At 39.7% G+C, this 15,990-nt stretch overlaps 1 protein-coding gene across 1 annotated transcript; it reads left to right on the forward strand.

Annotated features, from left to right (window-relative positions):
* Window positions 1-864: 864 nt before the first annotated feature.
* dbx1b (developing brain homeobox 1b) lies at window positions 865-6,457 on the forward strand. The gene is made up of 4 exons (XM_060928271.1): window positions 865-1,394; window positions 2,981-3,082; window positions 5,337-5,539; window positions 5,654-6,457. The coding sequence occupies exons 1-4, from the start codon at window positions 1,070-1,072 to the stop codon at window positions 5,948-5,950; spliced, it is 927 nt and encodes a 308-aa protein (XP_060784254.1). The 5' UTR covers window positions 865-1,069; the 3' UTR covers window positions 5,951-6,457.
* Window positions 6,458-15,990: the final 9,533 nt, after the last annotated feature.

Genomic DNA, 15,990 nt, shown 5'->3' on the forward strand with positions numbered 1-15,990 from the left:
CACACTCTCTAACACACTGTCACACACTCTCTAACACACTGTCACACACTCTCTAACACACTGTCACACACTCTCTAACACACTGTCTCACACACACACTGTCACACACTCTCTAACACACTGTCACACACTCTCTAACACACTGTCACACACTCTCTAACACACTGTCTCACACACACACTGTCACACACTCTCTAACACACTGTCACACACACACTGTCACACACTCTCTAACACACTGTCTCACACACACACTGTCACACACTCTCTAACACACTGTCACACACACACTGTCACACACTCTCTAACACACTGTCTCACACACACACTGTCACACACTCTCTAACACACTGTCACACACTCTCTAACACACTGTCACACACTCTCTAACACACTGTCTCACACACACACTGTCACACACTCTCTAACACACTGTCACACACTCTCTAACACACTGTCTCACACACACACTGTCACACACTCTCTAACACACTGTCACACACACTGTAACACCGGAAACAGAAACAAAGGAACAAAAGTGTGCATAGAAAAGATGACGGACAAAATAACTAAGAACAAACTAATGAATAAAATAAACTTTTTTAGCTTTCTTTTTCTTATTATTATCTGTACTCTTTACCCAAAGTTCCAGCTGTTAAACAACGCGTGCGCACTTGTGTGTGTGTGTGTGTGTGTGTTGTTTCCTGAATGTGCTGGCTCCCCTCGGTGTTTATGAAGAAGTGTGATCGGTTCTAACTCACTGCGGGGCTCATTGTGCTCCAATCAGCGCGCAGATGTGAGCGCAGGAGCTGAGGGAGGAGAAAGCGCTGCGCTGCGCTGCATTGTTCAGGGCCTCAAAAGGCTCGAGGAAGCTCGTGCACTATATAAAGCCCTGAGAGACAGACAGAGAGAGACAGAGAGAGAGAGAGAGAGAGAGAGAATAAGGCTGGAGTTCCCACTGAACTGCAGCGGCTCCTGTAGTATTATTATTATTATTATTGTTGTTGTTGTTGCCTGTGGGTGAGGTAGTGTTGATTGCAGTCCACCCCCCCTCGGGCTCGGTGCAGAGATGTTGCCCGGTGTCGTTGCTCCTCCCGCTATGTACCCCAGCCTGCTGTCTCTGCCGCGGACTTTGCACTCGGCCTTCACGGCTCCGTCCGGTTTCCGGGTGGAGGATCTGCTGCGCACCTTCCCGCCTCCGCTTCCGCCGCCCGCGAGCCCCAGCTCACCCGAGAGCGCGCGCGCTTCTTCCGGTACCGACAGGAGCAGCTCACCGCCGCAGAGCGCCGCCATCACCCCGAGCGCGCACACACACACCCACACACACACACACACCGAGCCCGGCTACCTGAAGTTCGGGGTGAACGCCATCCTCGCACCAGATACCACAAACGGTGAGTGTGTGAGAAGTTCATCATTAGTTTCAAACAAACAAACAAACAAACATCATCATCATCGTTATTATTGTTGTTGTTATTGCTGTTGATATAATAATAATAATAATAATAATAATAATAATAACAGATGTTTGTTTATTTAATAAACAAACAAATGATGAAACAATTATTTATTACAACATTATTTATTAGCCTACATATGTAATAGATGTTGGTTGATAAATAAATGGCACCAACAAACAAACAAACAAACAAACAAACAAACAAACAAACAAACATCATTATCATCATTATAGTTGTTGTTATTGTTGATAATAATAATAATAATAATAATAATAATAATAATGTTTGTTTGTTTGTTTAATAAACAAACAAATAATGAAACAATTATTTCTTACAACATTATTTATTAGCCTGCATAAGTAATGTAATAGATGTTGGTTGATAAATAAATGGCACAAACAAACAAAATCATCATCATTATTGTTGTTGTTGTTGTTGTTGCTATTGTTGATAATAATAATAATAATAATGTTTGTTTGTTTAATAAACAAACAAATAATAAAACAATTATTTCTTACAACATTATTTATTAGTCTACATATGTAATGTAATAGATATTGGTTGATAAATAAATGGCACCCACAAACAAACATCATTATCATAATTATTGTTGTTGTTGTTTTTGTTGATAATAATAATATGTTTGTTTGTTTGTTTGTTTGTTTAATAAACAAACAATTAATGAAACAATTATTTCTTACAACATTATTTATTAGCCTGCATAAGTAATGTAATAGATGTTGGTTGATAAATAAATGGCACAAACAAACAAACATCATTATCATCATTATTGTTGTTGTTATTGTTGATAATAATAATAATAATAATAATAATAATAATAATGTTTGTTTGTTTAATAAACAAACAAATAATGAAACAATTATTTCTTACAACATTATTTATTAGCCTACATATGTAATGTAATAGATGTTGGTTGATAAATAAACGGCACACACACCGGCAATTTTTTATGACATATCTAGAACAGTAAATTTAACTAACTGACTGACTAAATAAATAAATAAATAAATAAATAAATAAGACAAAATGTAAGGCTCCAGCTTGCCTGTGACCCTGTAGGACAGGATAAGCAGCTACAGATAATGGATGGATGGATGGATGGATGGATGGACAAAATGTAATAAATCCAATAAAACAAATTAAATAATCTTTTTGTATGCAGTTAGTAAAGACTGTACTATACCTGTATAATAAATTGATATATATAGTTTAATGTACAGTTATAAATTATATAGACAACAAAAACCAAATATTTTAATAGATATATCGTAAACCAGTTATTTTTTAACTGTTATAAGCCACATGAATACACTTGCTCATCATCATTAAATAAATACATACATACATACATACATACAAATGACTAATTTTCAGATTCATAAGGTGGAGTTTAGATTTTTATTTTTAATCTTTATTTTTAGCACATCCCTGAGTGAAAACCCTGCACTGTCCAGTATTGTAACTGTGTGTATTTATTAGGCTTATTTTGTGTGTAACAGCATCATCTCCACCTGCACTACATGGCATGAGCCCCAAACACTTCCCTTTCCCTTACTTTGACGCGTCGTTCCATCCGTTCATCAGAGCTGCCTATTTCCCTGGTGAGTCACTTTATTCCTTATTTTACTACATTTCTTTAATTTCTCCTCAGTTATGCTGATCGGTCGATATCACACAGTCATGATGCTTATATCAACGTACTGACTTTAGATACACAATAATAATCATAACTACTGTATAAAGCAAGAAGGACATTTTGAACATGAACACAGCTCTTGACAGCATTTGGAGTTTTGTAAGGGTCGTGATTGTGAAATCGTGTCTCGCCAATTTCGAAGGCCCTGTTTAGCAGAGTGCAGTGACTGCTGACATTTTGTCCTCCTGATCTACAAATTAGTCCGAATTTTCATGGTCCGAATTTAAGGCGGGTCCCTTCTCTTCATCACCACCATTTTCCCACCGAGCCAAACGCAGATCACCCACAAAGCTTTTAGCACTGTGACCAATTAGGGCAGCTCCCTCTGGGAAGCCACACACACACACACACACACACACACACACACACACACACACACACACACACACACACGGTGTAACTAGAAGCTGTCAAACACTGACATGTTAAGCCTTAACTGTGTAGAGGTATGTGTATGTGCTGTAGTTATATGATAGTGTATGTAGGAAGATGTAGAACAGTCACCTACATCTAAGATTTCCTCAGTTTTCGATGATATATAGATAAATAATGGTCAAAGTTGCACCTCGCTAGCTTTATAATCTTTGTTCAGATAATATTTTATTGAAACGTGGGGTATTTTTGATTAAAAAACGCAACTTAATGAGTAGTTAATGTCGCCTATGCTATACACTAAGTGTAACGGTAGCCAACTAGAGCATTGTTATTTTAGTTTAATGTTAATGCTGCCATATTCTACATTACCACATGATATTTATCATATATATATATATATATATATATATATATATATATATATATATATATATATATATATATATTTTTTTTTTTAACCATCACCATGGCTCGCATTTGGCCACAATGCCTTCATCACCATGACCAATTGGGTCAGATCCCCTTTAGCAGCCCCCTCAAACACACACACACACACACACACACACACACACACACACACACACACACACACCATTTCCTTCGGCAGTACTGCTGATGGGCATTTACCAGTCATGGACTAATACCCTATTAGTCGCTATTCAGGGTTACAATCTTCTCACAAGGCCTTCATAGGACACCAAAGCAAACACTTGATGCTAAAAATAAAACCAGTGCTTATAAAATGGACACAAAAACTCAACTTGCTTGAGCCAGTCTACAGTGAATAAGTAGACTAAACAAAAATAACAGACTAAATCACAACTAGCTCAAAGTTCTTTTGAAGCACACAAGATTAGTTTGAATAACAGACGTTTGCTAGGATCCTTTAAGAATATTAGCCACTTGCTAACTACCTGTGAAGGTGTATTAACAAATATATTGAAGGAAATTATTTATAATTCATCATTCTTGGCTCGATATAACTGGATATAACTAGATATCGAGATAATTAGGAAAATAGGGATTCTTGTTTATGACAGCCATTTGAAGCATTTCGTGTTAAAATAAATTTTGGCTAGTTTGTCTATTTTGTAATCTCTGGTTTTCCCTGAAGTTATCAAAGGAGCCAGTTAGTTAGAATGGGACTATTTTCAGTTTTAAAAAGGATCATAGATTCACAGACCACATCTTCAAAGTAGATGAAGCGCAAAAATATAATATAGTTGAGTTATTCGGTTTATTTAGGATATTATACCCAGCCTGCTGATTCTAATGAATGGTTAAAAAAAACATAGCATCAGGCTTTTGTAGGCTGTACAATGTAGGTTTAGGTCTATATCACTCAGCCTATAGCTGATGCAAATAGGCCTTTGAAAATAGCTTGGAATAGGCTGGTATAAGGCTAAAATAAATCCCTGCCATCAGTATTCTCCAAATGATCTTGGCATGCAATTGTGTTTAGTTTCGAAGTGTAAATCCCCTTTTTGTCGCCATAATATATGGCTTTAGTGGCCTGTCTTAAGCCTTTTTTCAGTTAGTTCATTACTACACAATTACCGTGCACGCTTCATTAGCGCTTTGTATCCTCCACCGGAGGAGACTGAATAGCTACTCGGCCTTTTTTACCATACCAATGCTTTTGGGGAGCCAAGCAAATGTGCTAATTAGTTGCCTCGTTCCACTCAAATGGATCCCCTTCAATAAGGTTAGAGCAGGAAGAATTGACTTTGTATGCATCTGCCTGTCTCTATCTGATGGACTCAATGATGCCTCTTTTTAAACAGCTTCAAACTCAGTGGTTCCTATACCAGGAACCTTCTCATGGCCACTTTCGGCAAGGGGAAAGCCCAGGAGAGGGATGCTGAGACGGGCCGTGTTTTCAGACGTGCAGCGTAAAGCTTTGGAGAAAATGTTTCAGAAGCAGAAGTACATCAGCAAACCAGACAGGAAGAAGCTAGCTGCGAAACTCGGGCTGAAAGACTCTCAGGTAGGTCCTCCAGGAGAGAAACCCTAGCTAGCTATCTAGCAAGTGTTTCCAGTTCTCAGAGAAACTTTGTTTGAGGCAAATCTAAAATCCTTCGTATTTTGTTGACCCTCCTAGGTAAAAATATGGTTCCAAAACCGAAGAATGAAATGGCGGAATTCCAAAGAGAGGGAACTTTTGTCTTCCGGCGGCTGTCGAGAGCAAACTTTACCAACAAAGACAAACCCTAATCCAGATCTCAGCGACGTTGGGATAAAGTACGAGAATCTCGACAGAGACAGCCCGCATAGTGCCTTCTACCATCCTCATATAGGCAAAGCTCTCGAAAACGGTTCTGATTCACTTCTCACATCTCCATCACACTCCAGCAAGAACTCCGACTCATCAGACGATGAAGAAATCACCGTATCATAGCCAGAAAAAAACAGACTGCGATTTGTGTCGAATTAATCCTCAGTTCCTACATGGGGGCGAGACTGAATCAAACTGAGAGACATTTGGAAAAGTTTTAGCACCTATGAGGAAACAGCTAAATAAAGGTCATGCATCAATACTAGGATTGAAGAATATGTTTAAAATGTTGAAGTGACACAACCATGAGAGATGTGTTTGCTGATTTGGCAAGATTCATTTTTTATTGTTGGCTTAATTTGCAATGCAGTCTATCGATTAGGATTTGCGTTTGTCCCGTACTTTTCAGATCTTGTCCAGGATGTGATTTGGTGGCAACTGGACGACTTAGAAAAATTAGCTTACTTCATAGTGAATCAGACACATATCCATGTCACCAATGAGCAGCTATTAATTAGCTCTACCTTTACATGATACGGGAATTAACGTGCTGGGAAAAAAAAAGAAAATAAAAATGATGAATGAAACATTCAGGCTACTAATTTAATAGCCTTTACTGTGGCTGCGTTTTTTGCAGCCGTAATGTTTTGTATACTATTTTGTACGAATATACAGTACAATATTTGGAATATTTTGTAGGGAAGGGTTTTATAGCTGAACAAGATTCACGCCTTTCTTGCTGATTTTTTTTTCCTGTTTAGATTTTCCATGTTTAATCTAAACTATGTAGATGTTAAATGTATAACTTAAAAGTCATATATTATTTTGTATGCTGATGTTTGTAAGGATGAAATGTATATACTTGGGGGAAATATTTTTGCATATTAAAATACAAAGGGAATTAGGTTTGTTGGTTTTTTTTTTCTTTCTTGAACATCTCTTACATCACTTCAAGAGCACATCATAAAAATTATAAGATTATGAGAAGTATTTTGTCTCACTATTAAACGTACATAAAGTAATACATTATAAAGCTTTTAAAAAACAAAATCACAAAAAAATATACATTTTTGAGCAAATAGGCAAATAAATGCATAAATATACACCCACCGGCCACTTTATTAGGAGCACCCATGCATCCACCAGCTGTTTTTTGCAGTTCTCTAATCAGTCGATCCCTTGACAGCAGCATGATGCATAAAATCATGCAGATACAAATCAAGAGCTTCGGTTAATGTTCACGTCGTTCAAACATCTGAATGGGAAAAATTGTGATCTCAAAGTGTGACTTTCTTTCACTGTGGCGTGGGTGTTGGTTTGAGCCAGATGGACTGGTTTGAGTATTTCAGAAACTGCTCCTGATCTCCTGGGGTTTTCACACACAATAGTCTGTAGAGTTTACACAGAATGGTGCGAAAAACAAAAAACACTGAGTGAGTGAATGTGTGACAGTTCTGTGGGTGGAAACAAACGCCGTGAAAAAGAAGATGAAGACCACATTGGGTTCCATTCCTGCAGCCAAGAACAGGAATCTCAGAATCAAGAACAAGTTCCTATTAAAGTGGCCAGTGAGTGTAAAACAAAACTTAATTGATACACAACTATAAACAGGCAGTTGGAGTCAAATTAGGCTTGGGCCAAAAATGAATAGCATTTGTTATTAAAATATTTTAATCAAATCGTCCTAATCCTTGTGCTAATAGATCTACTCAGCTCCTCACCCAGCCTAGGCACGGCACACCGTCCCTGATCACTCCGATAAGGAATATTTGATCGACCTTCATTTTTGATTTGTTGAAACAAATATCATAAATCAGAGCTCGAAAGACTTCAGACGTGAGAATGAAGCATAGTACCGGTATGTCAAATCATCATTCACATCCTTATGAACGTGAGATGAGCCTAGAAATGTTTCCCAAAAGTCCTGATTCTGATCATGTGGGGCTTAATTAAGGCAAGGCAAGGCAAGTTTATTTATATAGCACATTTCATACACAGTGGCAGTTCAATGTGCTTTACAGAAGTAAAAGCAAAACAGTAAACAATAGAAAATAAAATTACATAAAATAAATGGGGAAGAAAAATAATAAGAATTAAACAATCTCATCTCGTTATCTCTAGCCGCTTTATCCTTCTACAGGGTCTCAGGCAAGCTGGAGCCTATCCCAGCTGACTACGGGCGAGAGGCAGGGTACACCCTGGACAAGTCACCAGGTCATCACAGGGCTGACACATAGACACAGACAACCATTCACACTCACATTCACACCTACGGTCAATTTAGAGTCACCAGTTAACCTAACCTGCATGTCTTTGGACTGTGGGGGAAACCGGAGCACCCGGAGGAAACCCACGCGGACACGGGGAGAACATGCAAACTCCACACAGAAAGGCCCTCGCCGGCCCCGGGGCTCGAACCCGGACCTTCTTGCTGTGAGGCGACAGCGCTAACCACTACACCACCGTGCCGCCCGAATTAAACAATAGTAGAAATAAAATAATAAAATGAAGTAAAAGTTCAGTAAAAAAAAAAAACAGCAGAATAAAATAGAATAAAATTTAAGTAAAGTTTAAAACATGCAGATACTATAAAAGTTAAGAAAGTTTAAAACATGTAAAGATGACACTATTAATCAGTTAGCATCTGAGAACAGCTTGGTCTTTAGTCTAGATTTGAAGCTGCCAACAGCAGGAGCATTTTTGACGTCCTCTGGGAGTTGGTTCCATAGCTGGACTGCATAGTAGCTAAAAGCTGCTTCACCACACTTTGTTTTAATGACAGGTTTTACCAGTAAATTTTGCTGCTGCGATTATTTAAACATTTATGTCAGGATGGAAGACATGCTAATATTACGGTATTCAAAATGAACAGCATTAAATAATATTTTAAATGTTTTAATGTCACTTAGGGAAATTTCTAGAATATATAGTATTGTGCAAAAGTCTTATCCCCCGTCCCTGTTTTTTTTTTGATACAAACTTTGTTATAGATTTCTATTTGATGACTTCTACATTATCGAGTCGGTACAAAAACCTTTTACAGTCCAAACGTTCATTCGTTTTCCAGCACAAAATTAAATGATGCAGAAAAAAAAAAGTTTGTATCTGAGCAGTATATTCCATAAGGGAGCACTTTTCAGATTAGAAAAGAAAGCATAATGAAGGCTGCTGGGTTTTGGTGCAAAACGAAGACGCGAGTGTGACAGTCAAAGTGTCCAGAAGAACTGTGGCTGGTTCTGGAAGACGCTCAGTAAAACCTACAGCTCATTTCCGCATAAAACTGCACTCACTGGACATGAGACTACTATTTAAGGGGGAACAGAGGGCAATCTCATCTCATCTCATTCTCTCTAGCCGCTTTATCCTTCTACAGGGTCGCAGGCAAGCTGGAGCCTATCCCAGCTGACTACGGGCGAAAGGCGGGGTACACCCTGGACAAGTCGCCGGGTCATCACAGGGCTGACACATAGACACAGACAACCATTCACACTCACATTCACACCTACGCTCAATTTAGAGTCACCAGTTAACCTAACCTGCATGTCTTTGGACTGTGGGGGAAACCGGAGCACCCGGAGGAAACCCACGCGGACACGGGGAGAACATGCAAACTCCACACAGAAAGGCCCTCGCCGGCCACGGGGCTCGAACCCAGGACCTTCTTGCTGTGAGGCAACAGCGCCAACCACTACACCACCGTGCCGCACAGAGGGCAATATATAGAGTAAATATAACAATAAAACACACATTGATGAACCTTATTCAAGACTTACAAAAGTTTTTTGTTCTAAGGTTGGAAAGTTATAGTGTTTTGAAAGTAGCTCGAGCAAACTATTTCCGCAGTTTGAACAGCCCGCCATGATATTAATTTTATCCAATCAGAATGCACGTTCATTTTCTCTGCGTAACACTCATGACGTATGTATGTGCCCAGTTGTGTTGGCTCATTGAGGTTGGGAATAGCGCGTGTGAAATACCTGTTTCTGCCTCTTGCGACAATTTCGCAAGTCCACGGGTGGCGCCTATCTCATTGCAGCAAATAAATTCTGCTGGACTCGTGAGCAACTCCACGTTACATTTTCCGCACGAGCACCACGCCGTGTCACCTGCACGCATACGCTCTGCCCCACGCTCGCCATGCCCATGGTCAGCATCAGTCTCATCCTCGCCGTCATCCGAGCTTTCTTCTCTTATTTCGTCATCACCGGAGTCGAGAGTACCTCTCCTAGGTTCAAACTGGTACCCTTCTAAGCCATAGCCTGCTTGCAGTGTGTCTTGCGGGATCTCTTCGTATGATTCGACAGAGCTGTCGCTTTCACTTGATGCGCCCGACGCCATGATTACACGCTTATCTCCTCTATTTCGGAGAGTTCCGCTAGTGCAGTGGGTAGCGCTGACGTCACAGTCTTTTAAAAATGGCGACTCTTGTGCAGTTTAGCGTATAAAGTATTATATTTACAATTACCAAGATATTTCGTTGTTTTCTAGTACATAAATTTGATAGAATACTTAAGAATACGTTACTTTGTCACATCAGAAACCGTATATATTATATTTTGTACCCCTTTAAAAAAAAAAAATTAAAGCAAAGGGTCATCTCACACCAAATACTGACTTTCATTTATTACGGCTTACTGCTTATAGTATTTTTTAATATTGAAACATTTTATTTCATTATTTTTAAGCCATTTTTGGTCGACAGCATTTCTTTACATGTGCCTGAGACTTTTGCACAGGACTGTATATTTTTTTAATATTCTTGTGTTTGTTATGCACCTGAATGTAATCATATTTATCCATACAGGACACTTTTTCAATGGAATAAAAATATGTTCTATTCCCTTCTAGCAGGTTTCATTCATTTGGTTTGATAGCATGCAATATTGTTAGCATATCGCTTATTCTACATGTATTACATCGCTCTACCGAAAGGAGAATGAGCGCTGAATATGGTTTACGATATTGCATGGTTGTCAAGACAACATGACGTCACACGTCGGAGACGGAAAACTTCCATGCTAGCGGGCGACTGGGACAATTTGTAAACAAACATGGCCACCAAGTTTGCTTCGTTAAATATGATAGAGTTTGAGAGAATTTTGAAAGAGAAAGACACGGTGAACACCTGAAAGGAATGTGTATGTATAATAATAACAATAATATTGGCTGGCTTTTTTCATGGTATAGCAGATATATTCCATTCAGCTTCTCGTCTTCGACTCGTTCAATATCATACGAGCTGAATGGAATATATCTGATATACCACTCAATGTCAGCCGATATTATATTTCTGATTTTATCATCATACCAGGCGGCACGGTGGTGTAGTGGTTAGCACTGTCGCCTCACAGCAAGAAGGTCCGGGTTCGAGCCCCGTGGCCGGCGAGGGTCTTTCTGTGTGGAGTTTGCATGTTCTCCCCGTGTCCGCGTGGGTTTCCTCCGGGTGCTCCGGTTTCCCCCACAGTCCAAAGACATGCAGGTTAGGTTAACTGGTGGCTCTAAATTGACCGTAGGTGTGAATGTGAGTGTGAATGGTTGTCTGTGTCTATGTGTCAGCCCTGTGATGACCTGGCGACTTGTCCAGGGTGTACCCCGCCTTTCGCCCGTAGTCAGCTGGGATAGGCTCCAGCTTGCCTGCGACCCTGTAGAAGGATAAAGCAGCTACAGATAATGAGATGAGATGAGATTTTATCATCATACCAGGCAGCACGGTGGTGTAGTGGTTAGCGCTGTCGCCTCACAGCAAGAAGGTCCGGGTTCGAGCCCCGTGGCCGGCGAGGGCCTTTCTGTGCGGAGTTTGCATGTTCTCCCCGTGTCCGTGTGGGTTTCCTCCGGGTGCTCCGGTTTCCCCCACAGTCCAAAGACATGCAGGTTAGGTTAACTGGTGACTCTAAATAGACCGTAGGTGTGAATGTGAGTGTGAATGGTTGTCTGTGTCTATGTGTCAGCCCTGTGATGACCTGGCGACTTGTCCAGGGTGTACCCCGCCTTTCGCCCGTAGTCAGCTGGGATAGGCTCCAGCTTGCCTGCGACCCTGTAGAACAGGATAAAGCAGCTACAGATAATGAGATGAGATTATAATACCATATCATAAGGGTATACTCTATTAGTATAAATACGGAGGTGATTATTGGAAATCGTGTGTTGATTGATCGAGAAATTCAGACTAACGACTCGGCAAAATGGCGGCCAATCGCTTCGTCACTGTAAGTGAGGAAGAATTACAAATGATGAAAGAAAATGCTGTTCCTAAAAGCAGTAAAGATGCTATGAAGTTTGGTCTAAAACTATTCAAAGTTGCAGTGGGATTGTGATTTATTTTATCGATTTCGAAACAAAGTATTTTATGTGAATCGGCATAGATAAGCAATGCAAGTCTGCGCCGCACCTTTATTACATTTGCTTGCTGCTTTTTAAGTTTCAAATAAATCTCATCTCATCTCATTATCTCTAGCCGCTTTATCCTTCTACAGGGTCGCAGGCAAGCTGGAGCCTATCCCAGCTGACTACGGGCAAAAGGTGGGGTACACCCTGGACAAGTCGCCAGGTCATCACAGGGCTGACACATAGACACAGACAACCATTCACACTCACATTCACACCTACGGTCAATTTAGAGTCACCAGTTAACCTAACCTGCATGTCTTTGGACTGTGGGGGAAACCGGAGCACCCGGAGGAAACCCACGCGGACACAGGGAGAACATGCAAACTCCACACAGAAAGGCCCTCGCCGGCCACAGAGCTCGAACCTGGACCTTCTTGCTGTGAGGCGACAGCGCTAACCACTACACCACCGTTTGAAATAAATGATTTTTTAAAATATGATTTTTAACATAATCACCTGTGTTTTTATCCACTTCAGGCTCAGTGAATATCGGTGAATAATAACATCGATTTTGTCTCAATTACGATTCACCGATATTCACCTCACCTTCGGTAAATAACTGTTAATTATCATGTAAGCTAGAAATATCACTGAGGAATGAACAAATATGAGTTATCATCTTTATTCTCCAAGGAGCCACAATCTGCTGAAAAAATAAAACTGAACAAACTGTACAATGCAGTAGAAAAGTAATCTGTACATCATTTACTCTATTTACCTTAAACAACTGTTAGACAACATCTTCAGTTTCTGGTACAAGGTTTCAAATTTACACATATTATACAAGTAAAAGTAAAAAAAAAAAACAACAGTCAGGATATTTCACAGACTTTTACAAGCATGTTGTTTCTTTCCTCTTCCATTTACCATCTGAACATTTCTTAAAAGAAAAAACAACATCATGTGTGAAAACAGAATTTGTAACAAAACGATGGTGTTAAACAGTGCGTCAGTATGAAAGACAACAACTACGACGGGAAAATTGCATAGCGCCTCTTTAATCAAAAGGTCCGTTGAGAAAAGCTCAGCATCACAAGTCCGACGTCGTGCGTCACATGAAAGCTTGAAAAACTTCATTTCTTCAGCGAACAAAGTGCGGACGTCTAAACAAAAGCAGTGCGGAGTGCTCCTTTGAGAGTGTGTGAAAATGGACGGCGGGTTAATTCTCCGGATCGGGCCACTAGACACGCCGGCACTCGGCTCTGGAGAAAGCAAATCACTCTGGCTCAGAGGACTTCAGAGGAAGCAAAAGAGTGCCAAAGTCTGCTGAGTGTGTATGTGTTCAAAGTGCTTCTGTGTACGGAGACATAAAACAAAAGGTCTTTTTCTCCTCTGCTGGCAATTCACATAATCAACTCACACAATCACACTTTCCATTCAAACAAAGGAGACTCTCGCAAAACAGGCAGTTACGACCGTCTTGGAGAATTAGTTAAGATTAAAGGAGCAGTTTGTAATATTTCAAAGTGCTTCTTTCTCGACCTGTAACAATCATATCGTTTCAATGGAACATTAGAAAAATCATCATTTGCAATATTGATCGAAATGATTCTTAAAGTGCCATTCCACCATTGGATGTATTCTTTGGCATAAAATACAATATATTTTGACAACATATATAAATGGTATCACTAGACAGAGAAATCTTTTAGCTTCAAAATGATATATCAAACATAATTTTTTGACAACGACAAGTATATTAATTTTGCAACCAAAGTCACCTACCCTTTTAATTTCCGCGCGTGATGTCATCGGCAGGTTCCCCTTCTTGTGTACCACGTGACGTGTGACGTGGCACATATCAGCAATGGCGGATAGAACATGATAAAAATAATACCAATATCGGGGCGTCTTGGCTCAGGTGGATAAGGCGCCATACCATAAATCCGGGGACCCGGGTTCGATTCCGACCCGAGGTCATTTCCTGATCCCTCCCCATCTCTCTCTCCCACTCATTTCCTGTCTCTACACTGTCCTATCCAATAAAGGTGAAAAAAGCCCCAAAAAATATCTTAAAAAAAAATAATATCAATAAATCTAGCTAATACCAATAAATCTAGCTAACTGAAAGATTAACTCAAAATTTTTCGCAATTTTTTTGGCCCCCGTATACAAGGAGAAATGACTCTCTCACTTTGGGGGTTTCCTGGTCTAAAAATAGACCGACACATGGTACACAAGAAGGGGAACCTGCCGATGACATCACGTTTCACTACCGCGCGGAAATTAAAAGGGTAGGTGACTTTGGTCGCAAAATCAATATACTTGTCGTCAAAAAATTATGTTTGATATATCATTTTGAAGCTAAAAGATTTCTCTGTCTAGTCATGTTGTCATAAAATATATTGTATTTTATGCCAAAGAATACATCCAATGGTGGAATGGCACTTTAAGTTTTGGGGTTGTTTATATTTTTCTGGCCCAGAAATTGGCTGTTCAACTTATACAACACACAAGCTGTGTTTTCACAAATTTCTCACAAAGCGAGTGAAGGAAGAAACCTGAAATTGCAAATCGGTCTGAAGACGGATCAAAAATGACAAACTGCTCCTTTAAAGCACCATGATTTGAAGAAATTCTTTGAACTTTACCACTCGACTGGAAGCATCGACGATTTAAGGTTTTCCAGCGTTAAAATACCAACACCCTGTTTCGAGCGGTATCACACAACACCTTCTTTTGTACTTCATCACTTCTCATGTAAACACAAAGCTAATGTGTGTGTGATTACCTCAGCAGACGTCCAGCGAACTCATATTTCTCTTACTGGCTTTGATTACAAATGTCCCACTCAGATATACCACATAAAGTAACCACTAACCCAGTGGCATTCTGATGTCAACATTTCCAGCATTTAGGATTTCTAATGTAGATACAAAAGTAGTAAGGCATTAGGAAACATTAGCACCATGTACGATGTTCCATCTTGTGCACAGAAGCTCGAAGAAGAGTCCGTAGGATACAGTTTCCTTGATTGTACAAATACGAGATTAGTCGAGTCTCAACATGGATTGAAAAAAAAAAAAATCGCCTTGAATATGTATATGCACTGCGGTGTTATGAAATGCATTTCTGGAAAATAACAAATGATGCAGTACAGAGGCTTGAGCGCAACGCAGCCCTGAGAAACTGTACCGAGAAAGAAACACGGTGATGGTGGCATCTAGTGTGCACTTGTGCAAAGTACTGAACCTCAAACTTCAATACTGATTTGAACACACGCTATGTCGATTTTTTTTTTTTTTACTTGAACATTTCTCTGTGTGAGATTCCCATCAATGAAATTTGTCATATCAGGTCCATATTAATATATAGCTCTTTTCAAAACTAAAGAAAGTGGATAGATCTTATAAAAATAACAGACATCCAAAAAATGTTTTGAAGAGCTTTAAAAAAACCTGATATGGTGGTTCCACAAACAGCAGAAAATGCCCTATGCTTTTAAAACCAACTGAGAAATCTACAAATATGCAAATCAAAATCGACTGAATATGCAAATTAAACAAACAACCTATAACCCTGTACATCCACCTAGCAAACCTGTGTGTTGTACAGCCTTCATTTGCATACTCTAACCTCATTGGCTCTTATCATTTATGATGCAATAACACGTCGCTTTCTCTAAGATTTGACCAATCTGTGCACTCAAATGAACTCCCCAGAAAGGTTTTAATTATTCGACAATGATTGAAAAACTTTAAAGGAACAGTCCACCGTACTTCCATAATGAAATATGCTCTTATCTGAATTGAGACGAGCTGCTCCGTACCTCTCCG

Source organism: Neoarius graeffei, chromosome 8, assembly GCF_027579695.1.
Source record: "Neoarius graeffei isolate fNeoGra1 chromosome 8, fNeoGra1.pri, whole genome shotgun sequence".
Lineage (NCBI taxonomy): Eukaryota > Metazoa > Chordata > Actinopteri > Siluriformes > Ariidae > Neoarius > Neoarius graeffei.